The 20736-nt window shown below is 37.6% G+C and overlaps 1 protein-coding gene across 1 annotated transcript; it reads left to right on the forward strand.

The window, feature by feature from the left end:
- Nucleotides 1-13064: 13064 nt before the first annotated feature.
- Nucleotides 13065-16792, forward strand: LOC104603020 (Transmembrane amino acid transporter family protein). Its single transcript, XM_010266925.3, has 8 exons — nt 13065-13542; nt 13657-13796; nt 13927-14310; nt 14419-14812; nt 15977-16082; nt 16244-16335; nt 16436-16504; nt 16605-16792. The coding sequence occupies exons 1-8, from the start codon at nt 13513-13515 to the stop codon at nt 16701-16703; spliced, it is 1314 nt and encodes a 437-aa protein (XP_010265227.1). The 5' UTR covers nt 13065-13512; the 3' UTR covers nt 16704-16792.
- The last annotated feature ends 3944 nt before the right edge of the window (nt 16793-20736 follow it).

The raw sequence follows: 20736 nt of genomic DNA on the forward strand, positions 1-20736 counted from the left end.
ATGTAGGCAATGCGAATGAGGCCTTGTTGCAATTTATCATGGACAATGTGGTAGTTTATTTCAATGTGTTTAGTGTGTTTATGGTAGCCTGGATTTGCTGAGAAAGTGGCATTCGGAGATCCTTAAGGAGATATGATAGCCATGCCAAACAACATGTATTTGCCATTGTACGGTACTCCACTTCAGCTAAGAATAAGATATCATTTGTTGTTTCTTCGAATTTCAAGAGATAGGTGAAGTATCAAGTAGACAGTGATAGATTGACGAGTATCACGACAAGCTCCCTAATCAGAATCATAATAAGCATGAAGTTGAAGGGAGCTAGAAACAGATAGAATATGCTTATCTCAGGCCATGTAATTGTCAAGTAGACGAGGCACCCATTAAGTCTTCGATAAGATAGCCGAGCACCTAAGAAACCATAATCTTCTAGAATTTCAAGTGCATACTTATACTTATGTTGGCTGAGATAAATTCCTGTTTTGGTATGAGAGACTTCCAAACCAAGAAAATACTTCAATTGTCCAAGGTTCTTAATCTTGAACCTTTCATGAAGAAACAACTCGAGTTAGCAGTGAAGGAGTTCCCTAACTTGAGAGAAGAGGGAGTAATTAGCCTTTGATTGCTCCTAACCAACAACAATGAGGGCATTAGAGAACTTTGAAAACCATTACGGAGGAGCCTGTTTCAAACCATATAAGGAATTGTTTAAATGGCACACTCTATGCTCCCCTATCTAGAAAAACCCAATAGAATTTTCATATATACCTCTTTATTCAAGTTTCCATGAAAAAATGCACTATTCATATCAAGTTGATATAAGTGCCAATTATTAATAGTTGCAATAGCAAGCAAACAACGAATTATAACCATTTTTGTTACATGGGCAAATGTCTCGCTATAATTAAAACCTTCATGCTGAGTGTATCCCTTCGCTACTAAGCATGCCGTATAACATTCTATTGATCCATCTGCATTATATTTGATTTTATACACCCATTTACACCCAATTGCCTTTTTGTGTGGAGGCAAGGGTGTTAAAGTCCAAGTCTTTTTTTTTTTTTTTTTCTTCTAATGCCTTAACCTTAACTGCCATGGCCTCACACCATTTTGGATATCGAATGGCCGTAGAAAAGTGTTTAAGTTTAGTGGTGGTGTTAATGGCTGAAACAAAGGTTTGATGTGAACTAGAAAAGTGATAGTAAGACAAATGATTAGAGAGAGGGTGACTTGTACTTACTTTGGTACCCAAAGACAAGGTTGAGGATGGATTGGGAATAGTTGAGATGACCATCTTGCAATGGTAATCCTCCAAGTAGCTTGGTGGACGGGATTCACATGTATCTCAATCCTTGCTCTAATGGAGCATTAGATGGATGTGTCAACTAAGGAGACTCAACTGATGGTTCATCTGCTAGCCAAGCCTCTATAGGTGAAGTCTCCGATCTAGTATCACTTTCAACAACTGTATCTAGGGATGTATTTAGAAAGGGACAAGGAAGGACGATGTCAGATGATGTATCTAGTTGACCATGAAAGGGGAAACCATTTTCATGAAAGATGACATTGTGAAAGACAAAGCAAGTATTTGTGTTGAGATCAAGCAATTTATATTCCTTATTCCCATAAGGGTACCCAAGAAACACACATTATTTTGCTCGAGAATCAAACTTAGAGCGCTCATGAGAAAGAGTGGAAGCATATATAGCATAAACAACCAAAGACACAAAGATGAGAAACTTTGGTGGAGAATAAAAAAGGAGATCATAGGGTGTGTGACCAAAAAGTATGATTGTAGGTGTGAATTATTAGGTAGGTTGCAATTAAAATACAATTTCCATAGAAATATATAGGTAAATTTGCTTGAAACTGTAAGGCTCTAGCAACATTGAGCAAGTGCTCATGTTTGTGCTCAACAATGCCATTTTGTTGAGGTGTCAACACAACTTGTTTGATAAAAGATGGGCATATCAAATTCGGGTCCATTATCACTATGCACTTGTCGAATTTTACACCCAAATTAAGTTTCAACAAGAAGAAAAAAATCCGTCAATAGCTTACATTCTATGATTTGTGTTGTTTGAGGTAAATCCACATGCATCTTTTGTAATCATCAACAATGGTGAGAAAGTAACAACAACCATCAAAAAAGGAGTTTTATAACCACCCTAAATGTCAATATGAATTATATTAAAAGGTTCTTTACTAGCTAACTGGAAAAGAAATTCTGGATTGTTTGGCTAAAGGACATATTTCACAAAGAGAAAAATGAGAAGCATCAATGTCAGGAACAGATTTTGCTAAAACACGAAGAGGTTGCATTGGAAAGAGATTGCTCCTCCTTGCTTGTGAGAAAGTAAAGGCCACCTTACTCCTTACCCATTCCAATCCTGATCCTTTAAAATACAAGAATGGGAAAAGAATGTGATTGCACAATTTAATTGTTTAGTCAATTTACTAGCTAAAATGAGGTTGGATCCAAATGATGGTACAATAAGTACATGCTTAAGGACCAATGATGGAAATGGTATAATAGTACCAACATGGGTTACATTAGCATTATTCCATTAGGCAATTTAACAGAAGCTGATCTAGCAGAAAGCTCCTGAGACAGAGAGAGAGAGTTAATAATCCAAGATAACACCAAGTTATTGCAACGTACCCATGCACTAGTCATAGTCTGGGTGAGTATTATTGGGCTTGGGTAAGGAACCATCAACAAATTTGGTTTTATTCTTAGCACTAAGTGCCATTAACATCACTTGACTCCAAGATGCATAGTTGTCTCCATTAAGTACTTGTGAGACAAGAACCGTACCTGGATTGTCAAAATAATGTAGCTAGGGACTAGAAATATCTTCATACTTGTTTCCTTTGACAGTGAAACTAGTTGACTCCATTATTGTTGTTCAAAGGGATTGTCATGAAGCAAATGTTGGAGCTACGGTTGTCATTAAGAATGTATTGGCTCTGCTACCATGCCAAAAACAAGAATGAGAATAGAATAATTCTGAAGATTGAATTCAATTCATATTTTCTGTGTATTGTTATAAGAAGAGATAGGTATATAGACAACTATTCTAGGAAGCTAAAAGAAGAATCCCATAATTGATGGTATTGCTGTACGGATTAGTCGAGGGCAACAAGATAAATTCACTTCAAAGTAGGCCAAGGCCGGGGAATGTAGGCCAAGGTGAGACACTCCCTTTTGAGTATGGCAGAAGTCGAGGACTGTAGGTCATGATTTCGGTAACGAGGTTCCTGGAGATTTGAGGTACTGCAAAACAAGAGGTGTCAGAGGCCTCGGGTGGAGATCCAAGGAGGAAGCTCCAACGCTCAAGTTAGTACGAGGTGTAAGGTGGGAGGAAGTGTAGATGAGGCCTCAATTCCCTAGGAATAAATGCTAAGAAAGTGAGGTAGGTACTAGAAATAAATGAGAGAGTTGTATCTGAATTTTGGGATTCGGATCCTTTGTCAAGGGAGAATTACCTCATATTTATACTTGATCGAGATGGAGATAGGTGGAGATGAATGCACCGGATGAGGGCCGTACGAAGTTAGATGACAGGTCCTTGTGAGTATGCTTAACTGCTCCACGGTTGGCTTCGTATGAAGACAGTAAAGCTTCCCCCCTGCTGTGGTAGGCATTAGTGGGCTGGGCCTGGCTAGCCCACATCAGATGGAATATGTCAACGGTTACAACAAAGAAAAAAAGGAAACCAAAAAAAAGGGAAACTAATTAACAAGGAAAGGCTTAATACATGTTTGACAAATTTTATCCCCATTTGCACCAGCCTTCTATGACCTTATCTACAACTCCTTGCGAGCTTGTGTTTGGTATGGTAATTATTTGCATGGCAAATCCTTCTGGATGGTTTCAACAAGAAAGGGTACATCTTCTATTTGGGTCGGTGTCCTCAAGTGCAAAGAGGTAATTAAATAAGGTACCTTCTGGATTCTTGGAGATGGTTGGTTTGTGCATTTATTACATAACCAATGGGTAGAACAAGGATTATTTCTCTCTAATGTTCTTCCAACATAGAGATCTTACCACAAAACAGTGGAATTTAGGCCCCATTCTCCAATCTCCATCACGTACCTATTCCTACCTGAAATTTGGTACAAAAAGTTCATCTCCTTGGTCCTGATATTCAGGCTGAAGATGAATTGGTATAGGATCACACGCCTTCTAGAAGATTCACCACTTCTTTGTGCATTAAACTACTTGCTCAAAGCAATCCTAATGGGTCCACTACATCCCGTTACCTTCATAATGACATGAACTGGAAGCATTTGTATGAAAATCTTTATTTAATATGCTGACCACAAGAGAAAATCATGCAAGACATTCCAATCTTATTGATACCACTTGTCTCTTCTACTCAGAATACCCAGAAACAACATTAATTACACACTCTTTTTCTCTACCCTTCAGTGGAACCGGTTTGGTTCGGTTCTTGTTTACAGTTCAATCCCACTGAGTGCTAGTTCAACGACATTGTAGACTACCTTTATCTCTGGTGGAAAAAAGATAGAGGACATAGCTTTGATGATGGTTGGATCCTATGAGGTTGCCTTCTGCTCCACCACATTTGGTTATCTAGCTAGGAATGCTCTCATCTTCAACAACAAAATGCTTAACCTAGCTCATCTGTACAGAAGTTTCATTCACATCTAGAATTCTATTTTATCATTCATGGCAACCTCCTCTCAGACGGTTTCACTTCCAGTCCAAGCATCCACCATGATCCATCGTTGGGAGAAACCTCCTGTTGGCTTCTTGGAGATAAATGTATGTTGATGCTACTGTTGGTTCTTCTTCAGCTTCCATTGGGTTGGTTGTGAGAGACCACTCAAGCTCCTTCCTCTTTGCTCGAGCCTGCAAAATTAACAAATGCGATTCTCCACTAGCAGAAGCCTCCGCCTTCCTTGAGGGTCTTTTCTTTGCTTTGGCGTTGAACTATTCTCTCTGTATCCTTGAAGGCGATGCTTTATCTATTGTCAACCTTCTGCCAATTGTGGAAAATAAAGACCCACGGTGGAAACTTCACAATGTGATAGTCACATGCAGAGGTTTATTATCCCGTTTGCCTCTTAGCTCGGTTAGATTTGTTCCTCGTAGTGCAAACAGTGCTGATCACTGTACAGCCAGGCATGGCCTATCTTTGTATCATTCTTGTACTTGGTCTTTGATCCCTGAGCTCCTCTCTCAGGCCCTTGTATCTGATTTATGTACTAAAAGAAAGTGTATGAGTCTGAGATGGGATCCATTTACATGAACATGTACAAATCGTGTATATTGAAATCTATCGGAACCCTCGCGATATTATTTGATGGGATCTGTTTACAGCCCTACCAAAATTTTAAAACTCCCATGACCATCAATAACAATTTGAATACTCCTATACACTTGTAAGGGTGGCAATTTTTCACCCAACCCGTTAAATCCATCCAGCCCACCCAATATCTAACCTGCAATCACCCATTGGGTCAATTTAAATGGGTTGGATCGGATCGGATTGTAAATAACCACCGGGTTAACTACTAAAGATACAAATATGAATTTCTTAGCTTTTTTTTTTTATTTTCTCTATTTGAGTGAAATAATTTATAACTAATGCACTCATTTTATATTAATTATTAATTAAAATTAGTTTTACCTCGAACCAATACTGGATTGATCCAAATCCAAATGGTTCAATCACTCTTGATGTGATTATTTCGAAGACAAATCCAATTAGATAGTTCAAGCTGCTCTGACTGGTTTGAACCTAAGTAGTTCGGTCAAACCTAAAACTCGAATATAGTCAAACGACTTCAAGTGATTAATTGCCTTTTATTCTCCTTGTAAAAATAATATGCATGTAATGTGATTTGAACATTCAACAACTATTGTTACCACCAAGCAATGGCCAACTTATTTGTCAAAAGAGAGATTTTAGTTTTAAGTACATAAGTATAAGACTAATGGGTTGGACGGGTTGGATTGTGCCAAGGTGGGGTTTGGGTTGAATCCAACCTATTTAATTTTATATAACTAGGTCATTAATGGGTTAGCGAGTTAGATGAATCGGATAGAAGCTCAACCTAAACCAAACCCAACCCAACCCATTCAATTGCCACTGCTATACACTTGGTTGTGTATAAAATGGGATCCGTTTACCAATTGAAGTTGACATAGCCTATTGGCTGTTGCTTGTTGTTTTCCATCTCTACTAGTTTATTTATCTAGGTTTGGAAAAATACTTGGAGACAAAATTAAGTAGGCTTTTAATGGGTTGGTTCCATCTGACTTCGTGAATTGAACCAAACCGATTATGTTGTTAGTTAAAATGTTTAATTTTATTAATATATAAATAATTTAATATTCTATTATAATTTTTATTAAATTTGCATTATTAAAGATTAAGGTTAAGTTATTATTTAAATAAAGGGAAAATCTATGATGCTGAAAATGTATGGTATTGGAAGAGATTTGACCAATCAAAGCTCACACGTGAATTTTGATAAATATCATTTGATTGTTTTAGGGATGCAAATGGATTGGACCAGATTCAAATAAAGGTATATTTGAATCCAATTGGATCTCATAAATATTGATTTGAATTCAAATCCGATCAGGATGTTAGATATCCAAATTTGATATGATCCGATTTAATTTTTTAAAAAATTAATACATTATTAAAAGGAAAAAAATATATAACAGTTTAAATAAAGAAAAACAAAAAATACAAGTATTTTTCAGCTATTTTTATCATATATATACATGTTTTTATAAAAAACATAATATAAAAATTTACAAAAATACAATATAAATAAAATATTTATTAATAAATAAATAACACATATATTAAATAATATATATACCGGAGTAGATCCTTTCGAATTGAATAGATGAGAGGAGGGCTGGGAAGGAGAAGAGGTGATCCGAATCCGATCCAAAAATACAAAATAGAGATATCAAAATCTGACTTTTGGACGTCATCCGATCCATTTGCATCCCTAGATTGATTAACATGATACTAGTTGATTGATTAACATGATACTAGTTAAACCCTTAAATAAATAAAATAAATATAATTTTCAATATAATCGGATCTCAACTATTAGTTATAAAGAGGGTTCTAAATCTATGATTTTATTTCGATTAATAATTAATTTGGCACGGGGACCATTACGTCCCGACCCGACAACTCTAAAATTAAATTAAGTCTTCCAACAAGGATAATAAAATCACTCATGAAACATGCCTACAACGAAAATAGCACACACATGAGGTCGGCAACATCATTTGAAAAGTTTTTGAAATGGAAGAGGTTCAACGTACTCGGCGGACGGTGGGAATATTTTGACTAGTGATCGTACCTTTGAAATTTTTTTAAATTTTAAAACTTTTATGATAAAATGGATGACGTGGCTTTAACATCAACTCTTCCCTACTTTGACTCGAGAGAGACCCGGATTTGCTCCTTACACCTGGTGCCTCACACGCACATCCTATCATGTATTAAAAATATCTCCCCCATACTTGTTAGTTATTATTTATGGAAGATGTTTCTAATGCACGGTGGATGTGCCTATGAGGTGCCCATCTGTGAGGAATTGATCCTGACTTGAGACTAGATCTGTTCCCCACACCTGGCACTTCACAGGCACATTCTTTTATGCATTGTGAACATCTCCCACACATTAATTATTATTTATGAGATGAGATGTTCGGCACCCATTTGTGAGGAGTAGATTCTATCACCTTTGACTCTGAATGTGTTCCTCACAGAGCACGCCTCACACTGGTCTTATAGTCTGTTTGAACTACATATGAGAAATATCTCTCATATTTGTATTTATTATTCATAAATACAAGTAAGATATGGCTGATTTGCGCTTTGTGAGGAACAGATCCCAATTCCCTTATTAAATAGACTCAATTATATTACCCATTATTAAATTAACATCACAATTGCCTCAATTTCCATGTGAAACATCCATAAAATCACTCCATTTCACGTTTGTTTGGGTGCAATTTCAGATAGCTAGGGTTTTAAAAATGAGACGTGTTTAAAAGCCATATTGGTTTACAGCTGCAATTTGATTTTTGCCCGTGCAGAAGTGCGGGATTGTAAATGAACCTAAAAGTGAATTAGGATTTACATTCTTCTCATTTGCATTTATAGCTCAATTTAAAAAAAAGTACAATATAAATATATACAAAATAATATAAAATATAAAATTTTGCACTCTACAGTTTACACGTTTGTATTTATACTTTCAAATTGAGCCTATACATATGTATTAGCTAGGGAAAATTAGACATAGGTACCCTTTATTTTAGAGGCAATGCAACTTAGGGCCTCAATTGTGACAATTAGGTATAATTTCAAAAATCAACATTAGGTCCAACTGTTAGCTTACGTTAGTTATCGAGACGTGCCTTTAAATATTTCAAAATCCCAAAAGGATTTTGCTCTCCTTTTATTTAATGCTAAAGCCCAAGTTCTCCACCTTTTTTTTTTTTTTCCTATTTTCATTTTCTAGATTTGAACGAACACCTTTTCATATTAGAAACTTGTGCATCAACCTATTAAAACCATGAACTGATATTTTGATAAATTTATCACTCACTGTAAAATTGGCTAATGGTGTTGAACATTTTATTTTGATAAACAAACAACCAAAGAGCCACTAAGAAAAAAAAAAGAAGAAATTACAGCAAGTAGGGGTGCTCACGTGGGGTGATTTTCTAGACCGAACTAACCTGTCAGGTTTTTAAATTTAATCAAACTGAAATTGAACTGATGCAACCGGATAACCGGTGGACCGGTTAACCATGGTTCGGTTTTTCGGTTTTTTTATGTATTGAAAATAAAAAAAAAAAGGAAAAAACCTACTGAGAGAGAAGAGTCTGAGTGAGTGGAGAGAGAGAGAGAACAGAGGGTAAGTCTGGCCCATTGGGGAAGAAGAAGAAGAGATTGAGAGAGAACAGAGAGTGAGATAGTTGTTAAGATGAACAACAGCTCTAGCCAACTGTAGAGTGTCTAGTTTCTCCTCCTTTTGGTCGTCCTCTTAGGATCTCTCGATCACGGCGGAACAGACGGAGAAGGCATTCCTGAAGCAGCCGAAGGTGTTCCTATGTTCAAAGAGAACCAGAAAGGGGAAAAAGCCCGGGAATGGTGGAAACCGTTTCTGGTGTGGAAAAGCATTGGTCTGGGCCTCTTGGGTTCAAGATGCTGAGAGAACTCAGAGAAGCTATTGAAGACTTGAAGTAAGTCTTGAACAATGAACACCAAACGTCCTTCTTAGTTCAATAGTTCGATATTCTCTATTTCTCTTACATTGGAAATTGGAAAGGCACGTCATTCGAAGAGATTGTCAAAGTCAGACTAAGAGATTGCCGGATAGCCTAGACCAGCAGTGACAGGTTTGATTTTCCAAGAGAAAGGCTGAAAACCCAACTTTGTTACTCAATTTTAAAAAATATAATACATAATATAATATATATAATATTGTATATATATATACTGGTTCGGTTAACCACTGGTTTTTTTAAATGGTTAATCGAAACTGTTGGATTTTTGAAAACAACGAACCGATTGGTTAACTGATTTTTTGGTTCGGTTTTGGTCGATTTTTTTGATTAGTTCGGTTTTCAGTTTTTTTTTGCTCACCCCTGACAGCAAGAGAGGTCCAATTAGGAGGGCGGTGAATCCCACAAGCAAAAGACATAAAAAAAGATTATCCATAAAAGTGTCATTATTGAAGGAATAATGTTACCCCATCATGTATTAGCAATTTCCCTTGTGGGCGGGAAAGTTATTTACCCAAGTGGGCAAAGGTTTTCAATGGACTCTGAAAGTCTAATAGTCGATTCAACTCTGAGTCCAGTTATTCCAAATTTGGATGTTAGAACTTGTATTGGACTGATAATCAGATCGGATGTAAATTTAACCCCATCCAATCCGATTGAAATTGAAATCCAAGTTTGATAAAAAAAAATTATTATCTATAGGTATAAATATATTATGCATAATTATATGAAATTTATAATTAATAAATTTAATATTTTGCATTTATATGTATTTATTGTACATATATAAATTAATTAAAAATACTTAAACTTTTAAAATTTTTGGTCATTTTAAACGCACTAAAATGATTGGAGATAAATCCAAATCTAATCCAAAATTTAAGATGATAATTTGCGGATGCAGATATAGAGGTTTCATATAATTAGATGTGGACATAGATGTGATTGGATCTGATCTGAATCTTACTCATTTACAACTCCAGCGCTTAGGAATCATTCTTTTTTTGAAACACACTAATACCAGAAAAGGAATGAAGATAAATTCGTGAACTCTCGCATTTATTAAAAACAAATAAGTTCAAAATATATATACCAAAAAGACATCATATCTAAAAAAAACTTGTGATTAATCAACAATCAATCAGATGGTATTTATTAAATTTCAGAAAACTCATTTTGTCGAGTGAAACCTAATTATCATCTCAACTACTGGGTCATCAGTAGTACAACGTCATTACGCTTTGATGAATTTTTCCTCGGTTCCGATTGTCATCAATAGTACAATTCCTTTATTGTGTGTACTGCGTACTAATTTTTCCTCGGTTCCCGATTGTCGTCCTTAGGATCGTTGTTCATTTGGGTGGAAGTTGATCTGGATACCACTAATACTGTCTTTATCTCCCTTGAGTAAAACCTGTTTGTGTCCACTATACTTGTCTTATTATATATCGCTTTGATGAATTTTCTATTGATGTTAATTTCGTGGCTTGAGATTCACTAATGTTATTATCATGGGATGCAACCGGGACAGAGAGCATTGTTCAGCCTTACGTACTTTTTTGGCATTACATGTGAGAAATGGTTTAAACATCCATAACTTTTTATTGAGCAGGATTTTTTTTTTTTTTGGTTAGAGGAGCCAACAGCTAATAAAGATTTTTTTTTTTTTTTGAAACAGCTAAATAAGGATTAGGGGAGCCAAAAGTGGTAATAAACATAAATGGAGAGCCAAAATACAAGTTGGATATACACAGGGAGTAAGGATTTTTAAGGCATGGGGGGCCATGGCTCTATTATGAAGAGCCAAAATACGAGGTGGATATTAAGGGTGAGTATGGGTTAGTTTGGCTCAGTTCTATGGTAGAAAGGTTAGTTTTAAGATTTTGGAACTAGAACCTATTTTGTGAATGTTGGTTTTGGTTTTGGTGGTTTCGGGATCGGTTCCAGGGTCCACATGTGGAAATGTTATTTCTTTATTCTTTCCCTTCTAAAAAAAAAAAAGAAAAAGAAATATGTCCTTTAAAAACTTAATTTTCAATAATGATAATATATAGTTTAAAATTTATATTATCTTTACTAATTAAATTGAGTAATTTAATATGTAGGTTACCATAATACATTAATATATATTGTTTAAAATTTGTCATTATAATTTAAACTTTATAAATGTTATCTTTTACATTATTTGGTATACACATTCAAATATTAAAATGAAAACAAATTATCAAATCACTTAAGTAACTCAATGGTAAAGTGAGACCATGTCTTTTGTAACCATGAGTGCTTGGGTTCAAATAAATCTTTTCAACCTTAAAAAAAGTTTGGGGCATATATATTTCAAGCCAAGTTCGATTCCACCAAGGCCAACTAAGGTTGGTTCATCGGATCAGTTTAGGTACGATAAACTCCTAGACCCTGGAATCGACTTGGGTGGGGGTTGGTTCCAAGAATTTGGAACCAGACTCTACCCTATAATAGATTGGGTAGGGTCAGTTCAAGACCAATTCGAGATCGGTTCCATTCAGTTCTGGGTAGAACCTACCCTTTGCTCACCCCTAGTGGATATCTATGGGGTCTAAGGATTTTTAAGGCATGGGGGCGATGGCTCCTCTCTACCACTCCTCGCTCTGCCTTTGCTTGAGCACACCCCTAAAATAAGGGGCCATGGCTCTCCTATAGAAAGCCAAAATACAAGGTGAATATAAATGGGGTGTAAGGATTTTTAAGGCACGGGGGCCATGGCTCCCCTCCACCACTCTTGGCTCTGCCATTGCTTGAATACACTCCTCCATCCGGGGCCATGGCTCCCCTCCACCACTCTTGGCTCTGCCATTGCTTGAATACCCTCCATTGGGGGCCATGGCTCTGCTATAAAGAGCAAAAATACAAGGTGGATATAAATGGGGTGTAAGGATTTTAAATGCATGGGGGCCATGGCTCCCCTTCACCACTCTTGGCTCTGCCTTTGCTTGAACACACCCCTTCATACGGGCCATGGCTCTCCTATGAAAAGCCAAAATACAAGGTGGATATAAATGGGGTGTAGGGATTTTTAAGGCATGGGGCCATAGTTTGGTGAGCAGCTATTTCAATGAAAGTTACGAGCATTTCACATCTACAAGGCCACAGTCTATTCCAATACGAATTCTGGAATGTTCATTGCATCTAGACATTTCACGCCTTGAACCTTCCATGAGTGACTGAAATGTGACCCCTCCCTCTCTCTCTCTCTCTCTCTCTCCACACACACATTAGAGAAATATGTTTAGGAATTTGAAGAACACAAGTCTCCAACTGAAGTCTCATCATGTAAACCCATGGATCAAGGTGGAATGTCTGTTCACAATCATTGTATTTTGACCCGGGTCCGCCGACCCATTTCCCTCAACCACCGCTGGTAACAATGTCGTTTACATGACGACCTAGATAAGATAAGCAAAGGTGACCTCAAATCTCTCTACTTTTTTGTTTGATGTAGATTGGGTTTTCATCCAACTTATTGCCATCTCCAAAGCTATTGCGGTAGCCCAAAGATATAGCCCCACAAACCCGTAAAGCAAGCATCTTGCATCCTCATCACCTCAATTAATACCCCTGAATTATATAATTCCCAATGTTAAGTAACAGGTTGTGATTTAAAGATAGAAACCATGCGCCAACCCACTAAGCTTCACCATCATTAGTTCAAATCAGATAGTCTAAAAGAAAGCTTTCATTCCCACCTTGCAAATATAATAAGGAAAAGAGAAGCATGTGCAGCAGCCTCGGCTGCTCCAGTAGAGGTTGGTTTTGCTATTGTTTGTGTATGTTAGCTAGGCGATGCACATGGCCTACTGATTCCTCAAATCATCAACTGTGATTTGGCTACCAAGTGAATGATTCAGAATGATGACTTGGTGGGTCACATACAGGGTGTTTTCCCATAATTTGATATCTTGTTTCTACCTTATATTTTTCTTTGTAGCTAGTAAACAATAAAAAAGGTCCTAGACGGCTAACTACCTCCCATATTTCCTAAGATTTGGATTCTTCTCTCTACCTTTAATATTAGACCAGTCATTAAGGGCATCACCAACCACTACAATATTGTAGTACAAATATATAGGAAGATACCTTGGACTCCCCACATTCAAGGTGGTGAGAAGATCACTGAACTCATCACTTAATCCCACATATTCAAGGTAGTGATCACTCCTTTTAGTGCAAGAATGGTTGCATCATCACCACCCCGTCCAAAGGTAAAGCTAGAAAAATTCTTGCTTCATTCATTCCCTTGAACCCATCAATCTTAATTTCTTCCCATATAATTAATGGATGACTGATTTTGTTTTTTGGGGAGTCTTGTTTTGCAGGAAGTTTGTTTCGAGGAAGAGTGGTCAAAAGATGGCCCCCCTCGTGAAGCCAAATGGTGGTACTCAGCCTTCCACAATGTCACAGCCATGGTTGGAGCAGGTGTTCTCAGCCTGCCATACGCCATGGCCTACTTAGGCTGGTATATATACCAGATCGAATAACATAACACCTACTTCAATTCTGTTTTAATTTATTCTTACCAAGTTGAATTTATACAGATATAAGACCAAATTTTGATGCTTTGATTCTTCTCTCCTTGTGAGGAATAGGGGGCCAGGAGCAACTGTGCTGATATTGTCATGGTGCATCACCTTGTACACGATATGGCAGATGATACAGCTCCATGAATGTGTTCCTGGGACTCGCTTTGATCGCTACTATGAACTCGGCCAGCACGCCTTCGGCCCAAAACTGGGGCCATGGATTGTGCTCCCTCAGCAGCTCATCGTCCAGGTGGGGTGTGACATTGTCTACATGGTCACTGGGGGGAAGTGTCTCCAGAAGTTCATGGAGATAGCCTGCACCAACTGCACCAGACTTCGCTCATCACTCTGGATTTGCATCTTTGGTTCCCTCCACTTCTTCCTGTCTCAGCTCCCTAATTTCAACTCTGTTGCTGGTGTTTCTTTAGCTGCAGCGATCATGTCCCTTAGGTGGGGTAGTATGATAGTATCTCCTGTTTCTGGACCATGTGTCCTAATAATAATGGAGTAGAACCATTATTGCTTCACATTTGTTTAACTTTTCTGGTGCAACTGCAGTTATTCAACGATATCTTGGGCTGGTTGTTTGGGTCGAGGACGGATTGAGAATGTGAGCTATGCATACAAGAAAACCAGCTCCCTTGATTATATGTTTCGGGTGTTCAATGCGCTGGGACAGATCTCGTTTGCCTTTGCCGGTCATGGGGTTGTCCTTGAGATTCAAGCAACAATTCCATCGACGCCGGAGAAGCCATCAAGGGTTCCAATGTGGAAAGGTGCTATGACTGCATACTTCATCACAGCAATTTGCTACTTCCCAACGGCATTCATAGGCTACTGGGCGTTCGGCCAAGACGTGGATGATAATCTGCTGATGGCCCTTCAACGACCAGAATGGCTCATAGCTGCAGCTAACCTGATGGTGGTAATCCATGTCATTGGTAGCTACCAGGTATCACATTTCTTCACCATGGAACTATGCATATAATCAATGGAGACTCATGAGCTAGACTCTTTTATCATTCAAGTGTTTGTCAATGGCTCCTAATTTGTTTTGAACTTCACTTAGAAAAAGCAGAAAAATGGACCCCGAGGAGGTAAGACAGGCAAAGAATGGAACATGAGAGTGGTGGGGGGGAGCACAGAAGGGTGAAGGATGGAAAAAGAGGTAGAGCACAGAGATGGGAAAGCTAAGACAAAAATAGTCCATTAGATGGGGCCTAATTGAAAATAAGAAAGAATAAATTAAAGTTGTAAGTAGAAAGCAAAAGTTTGAAGTACCCCACAAAAAGGAGTAACTGAAATTCTCTCTTTTATACGAGGGTAAAAGATATACACATGGAATTGTTATAGTCATTGAGAAAGCATATTCTAATAAGGTTTGTGACAGAACTAGACATCTTTTGATAATTCGGTAGCAACTTTGAAGTAACATAATCTCTGTCGTTCTTCTGCTTTTGGTTCAGATATAATTGAAGTTAAGATTCCATTAAAATAATTATTTAACTACAAAGCTAGCCCACTTATGTTAAATTTCAATTGAGTATCAACACACCCATGCCAGTTTCTTGGATAATTTATGTGCAGACCAAGTGTATCTTTATACTCTAGTTTATTCTCTTTCTTTTAATGGAGATGCACAAAATCATCATCATCATCCAAGCCTTATCCGAACTATATGGGTCTGTTACATGAATCCTGTTTCACCATTATGTTCTATTTATCTATCTAATGCCATATCCATTGTTAAATTATTTCGTACGTGCCATTTCCATCCATGTCTCTTTTGATCTACTCCTAGCCCTTCTAATCCTTTCAACTTGAAGCAGATCACTTCTTCTTATGGGTGTTGTCGATGGTCTTATATGCAATGAAGAGGCACAAAAAAGAAAAAGAAGTATATATAAGACTGTATAGTTTAGAATATTACAGAACGACTGCTCTCAAAGAGACGTCCTCTTGACACTTAATCTGCCAAACTCATGAAAGATCTATCTTAACATAGAGACATACAAATAAAATCAATAACATTGAATGATTTAACAGATACAGAATGATCAACTTTTAAATTTCTACCAAAAAAAAAAAGTATCAGTTAATTCAGAGGTATTTGCAGGTATATGCCATGCCGGTCTTCGATATGCTTGAGAAGATAATGATAAGGCGCTTCAACATTCCACCAGGATTTCCACTTCGACTCGTCACTCGATCCACTTATGTTGGTATGACAGAATGATTTTCTTTTCTGATTAACACAGAAACCAACATGAGAGAGAGTTTCTGATAATTAAGCTCTAGAACAATACGGCTAAATTACATCACCCCATGAAGTATAGACTGTTTAATGCATAAGAGATAAACCAAAGGCCTGTTTCATTTGCAGCACTTACGCTATTCGTTGGTGTCACCTTCCCATTCTTTGGCGATCTTTTGGGTTTCTTTGGTGGATTTGGCTTTGCTCCAACTTCATATTTTGTAAGTCAATTACAAATTTGTTTCTCAGTTTACCTTCTACAGAAAAGATGAATTTGCTTCAGAGAGGTAATTAAACATTTGTCGTGTGAACTTGTGGCAGCTTCCTTGCATAATGTGGCTGGCAATCAAGAAGCCCAGGAGATTCAGTCGTTCATGGCTAATCAATTGGGTAAATATATAGAGAATCTTTTCCTTATTAAGGGATTTCTCATCATCACTTCAATTCTTTTCAAGAAATTTGACATAGTTATCTACTTGTCCTATTACAGGCGTGCATATTCGTGGGTTTATTCATCATGTTTGCATCAACCATTGGCGGGTTGCGGAATATCATCATCGACTCCTCCACATATAGTTTCTACTCATGAATCAATGACAATTAAAGAAAAAAAAATGAACTTGTTAACTTGTTGTGAAGAGGGAAATTCAATAAAATTATCTGGGTATATTTTCTTCATGATCATTATGAAATGGTCTCGTTCCAATATCGTATTAAGAAGCAGCCGGAGGGTGCAGATCAAAATTAGATATTGAACTTGGGCTGTGTTTGGTTTGAAAGAAAAGGTAGGGAAAGGATCAAACCAAACACAGCCTTGTGGTTCATTTCTTCGATCAAATCCTTGATTCATTTCAGTATCAAGAAAAGAAATCTTCATCACCAGTTTGATCTCATTCAGAAGGAGACAAAGATTTCAAGAAAAAGAGAGTCATCACTAATAATATTTAATTACATAAGGCAGGCTTTGGGATGAACACGGCAGTATTTTACATCAAACAACAGTTGATTAGGGGATTCAGGACATTTAACTTCTGGGATCAGAGCAATGAATGCATTATTTAGTTCTTTTAGAAGATGCCCCTCTTTGTGAAAAAATAGTGCCGAAGGTAAGGTTTTTATCTGGTCCATGGCCATTTTATATTAGTCTGGATTTCTTGAACTTGAGGCTTTGTGCTAAATTGTACATTAAATCACTAACCAATAAGAACCCATTAAAGTTTATGGGGTGGTTTTGATTGGTCGAACTCTGAAGAGTGGGTGGTTATAATAGTGAAAGATCTCACTTTTGAGAGTGTGATTAATCAAACCACCCTATGAATTTCGATGAATTTTCATTGGTTATTGCACAACTTAGCACAAAGGCTTAAGGAAATGTTTATACTTTCACTTCCATGTACCCATTTAATATACGAGTCTGTCTTAATTTCCAACTGAACTGGTGGGTCATTGATGATAATGTTGGGGATTTTGCAACTTGCAATTAACATTTTGTGATGAGTTGCGACTTGAAACTGATTGGTTTGCAGTTAGAGTATATTTGATTAATAAAGTAATTGGGTACTCAAAAGTAGAATTGGAAACTGAAAACTGCATCCACTATAAGATAATGTTGAAAATAAACGTGGAAAAATAGTTTTATTAGCATCGTCTATAAATGCATCTCATAATCACTTTTTGGGACACCCTTGATTAGACTTGGACACCATATTATCCCGTGTTTAGGATCACTCTATACCAGGGAACCTTTTATCAATCACCGTAAATTTCTCCCAACAATGACAGCAAAGATTAAAATATGGATACATTCCATATCTAAAATTTGGTATCAATGCATATTTAATATGAACAATGCTCCCCCTTTTCAAGTTTTTTACTTTTTTTAATTTATAATTTTTTTTTCAATATCCCGTAGGCACATCTGATACACGAGTGATTGCAGAAAAAAAAGTGGAACATAAGATCAAGTATGACGTAAAGCTGCCATGGTGAACCTCCAATATGAATTAGGAAGCTGGGAAAGAGACCTTCAATATCTTAAATATTGCAAAAAAATACCTTTGTACCAAGCATTTTTTTATACACCGCGGGGGGGCTCGTGCAAAGTGCGGGCTGTGTCATGTTGGTTCGCGGGCCATCATGGCCATGCTGCCCTTCCCGGTGGGGGTCAGATCAGCACGGCCCACGGCCCAAGCCCATGCAGACCCATGCCGTACTGTGGGCCTGGGCCGGGCTGGACCTTGGGTGTGGTTAGACTGGTTTTTTTGCATTTTTTTTTGTTTTTTGTTTTGAAATTTTTTATTTCTTTTATAAGTAAAAATGTAAAATTAAAATATTTAACTTTCCTTTGAGCTTTGGGAGCTTTTTGAAAAATTAAGAAATGAGAAATGTAATACATAAATGAAAAAAATATTTAACCAAATAAGAATGATGGAATAACAAATTGAAAGAAAAATAGGAATTTTATTTCATTTAAATTTGAATGATACAAATTACAAAGCATACAATGGTTGGATACTTGGATGAATGAAATATGAAAATGGAATAAATTAATAAAATATAAAAAATACAATATAGTTACAAATTAAAAATACAAAATTACATTGTTAAAACAATAACAAATAAATTAAATAAAATTAAAACAAAATTTATAATAATTCGAAAAAAAAAATTCTATACAACTAGTCAACTATTGTTCATGACTTTCATCATCTGCTTCAGGTGAAACATCAGGTGTAGTGTCACGCCTTCCTTTGTTTTGTAATGTATCTTCAGCATCCAACCAATATTTAAAGCAGATGTGCATCTCTATACTTTCATCGTTCATGCATGTTAGCACCCGATTTTTGCCCGGTCTGCCGCCTGAGCCTCCAATTCACCCCAAACACCCGGTCAGACCCATCCAACCTCTTCGAAACACCCAAAAACCCAAAAAACCCAAATTTCACCCTGAGATCCCTCAGATCCACCGTTAAACCTGTCTGATACTAATGACCCCGATTGACTCTCACTCACACCTCAACCATTAGATCAGACACAACCATCAGATCCAAAACATCTCAAAACACCTTCATTTGCTTCGATTACATAAAGATTCAATTTCGAGGTGCCAGATTGACCAGATTCAAAATCCGCCTGATCCCGATCCAATTGGCCAATCTGACTCCCCCAATCAGCTCAGAATGTCCGAAAACCCCACCTTACAAAATTTTAGCTAAAAATACCCTTGTTAACCCACATCCAAAAATACCCTTTCATCAAAAAAGATTCCATTTCGACCAATCTTGTTAACCCACACACACAAACCCATTCTCTGTGGTCAGACCCATCTCAACCCTCCATTTTTTTACCCAGAACCACCCATCATTAACCCAAGAACCCGGTTCAACCCTTGGACCCGGTTTAACCCAACGTATTGAAAGTTACCAAACATTGCTCCTAAAATTCCCTGAAATTACAAAAGCACCCCTGGCGCCGTGCCACATTGTTTAGAAGATGTTGTACAACTTTTTAGGCTCAAGTTTAGAAGTAGAAGATGTTGTACAACTTGTAGAATCATTTCCTATTACTTCGGATTCATATAAACTATACATTTCAAATAATAAATTATTAATTAATTTGTTTTTATTTCCAATTTCAATATTCATATTTTTATAATATGTTTTAAGTAAAATATCTAAACCATATTTCCTCATCCTAGGATCTAATATTGTATCTAAGCAATAAAGAGGAGAAATGTTCTCTCAATATTTTTTAAATTTATTTTCCATTATTTCAACAATACTTTTAAATTGTGAATTATTTTTATATTTTGCAAAACAACCACTAATCACCATTAATTGATAAGGTAAATTACAATTAGTTGGATAATAAATACCCAATAATTCATTAGTTGCATCATAAAATTCTTTTAAAAAATCTTTTATACAAACTGCCATTCCCTAGTCTTCCTCAAATATAATATCATTAGGCATTTTTTGCATTATAAAAATCAATAAGAATTTGTTTATGAGAAATACAACTTTCTAACATAGCATAGGTAGAATTCCATTTACGTTTAACATCTAACATAAAATGTTTATGATGAGGGCAGATTTGGCCCTCCAGTGAAATTGCGACACGTGGCACCTCGTGACAACTAGGCAAGCACCCAGGCAACAACTTACCAAGTTGGTCTCCCCCCCGGGCACCGGTCTGGCTGGCCTGGCGCAACCTGCACGCGGTCCACGGGCGGCCTGCACGCAGCCTGGCGCGACCTGCGCGCGGCCTGCGCCCGACTTGCGCGCGACCTGCGCGCGGCCTGCGCCCGACATGCGTGCGGCCTGGCGCGGCCTGCGCACGACCTGCACGCGGCCTGCGCGACCTGGCCGGATCAGCCTGCCACAGGCGCCGACCTGGCAACCTGGCCCGGACACAGGCGCCGACCTGGCAATTTGGCCCGGACACAGGCGCCGACCTGACAACCTGACCCGGACACAGGCGCCGACCTGACAACCTGACCCGGACACAGGAGCCGGCCTGGCCCGGACACCGACCCGCCGACAGACACAGGCGCCGACCTGGCAACCTGGCCCGGACACCGACCCGTCGATAGACACAGGCACCGGCCTGGCAACCTGGCCCGG

The sequence above is a fragment of the Nelumbo nucifera genome, chromosome 4, assembly GCF_055504915.1.
Source record: "Nelumbo nucifera cultivar China Antique chromosome 4, China Antique-T2T, whole genome shotgun sequence".
Lineage (NCBI taxonomy): Eukaryota > Viridiplantae > Streptophyta > Magnoliopsida > Proteales > Nelumbonaceae > Nelumbo > Nelumbo nucifera.

Excerpts from the sequence above, each read along its gene's own strand:
- LOC104603020 (XM_010266925.3), top strand. The coding sequence starts at position 13,513 with ATGGTTGCATCATCACCACCCCGTCCAAAG. Across the intron at positions 13,543-13,656 it reads CATCACCACCCCGTCCAAAG|GAAGTTTGTTTCGAGGAAGA; the intron begins GTAAAGCTAGAA and ends CTTGTTTTGCAG. Across the intron at positions 14,813-15,976 it reads ATGTCATTGGTAGCTACCAG|GTATATGCCATGCCGGTCTT; the intron begins GTATCACATTTC and ends AGGTATTTGCAG.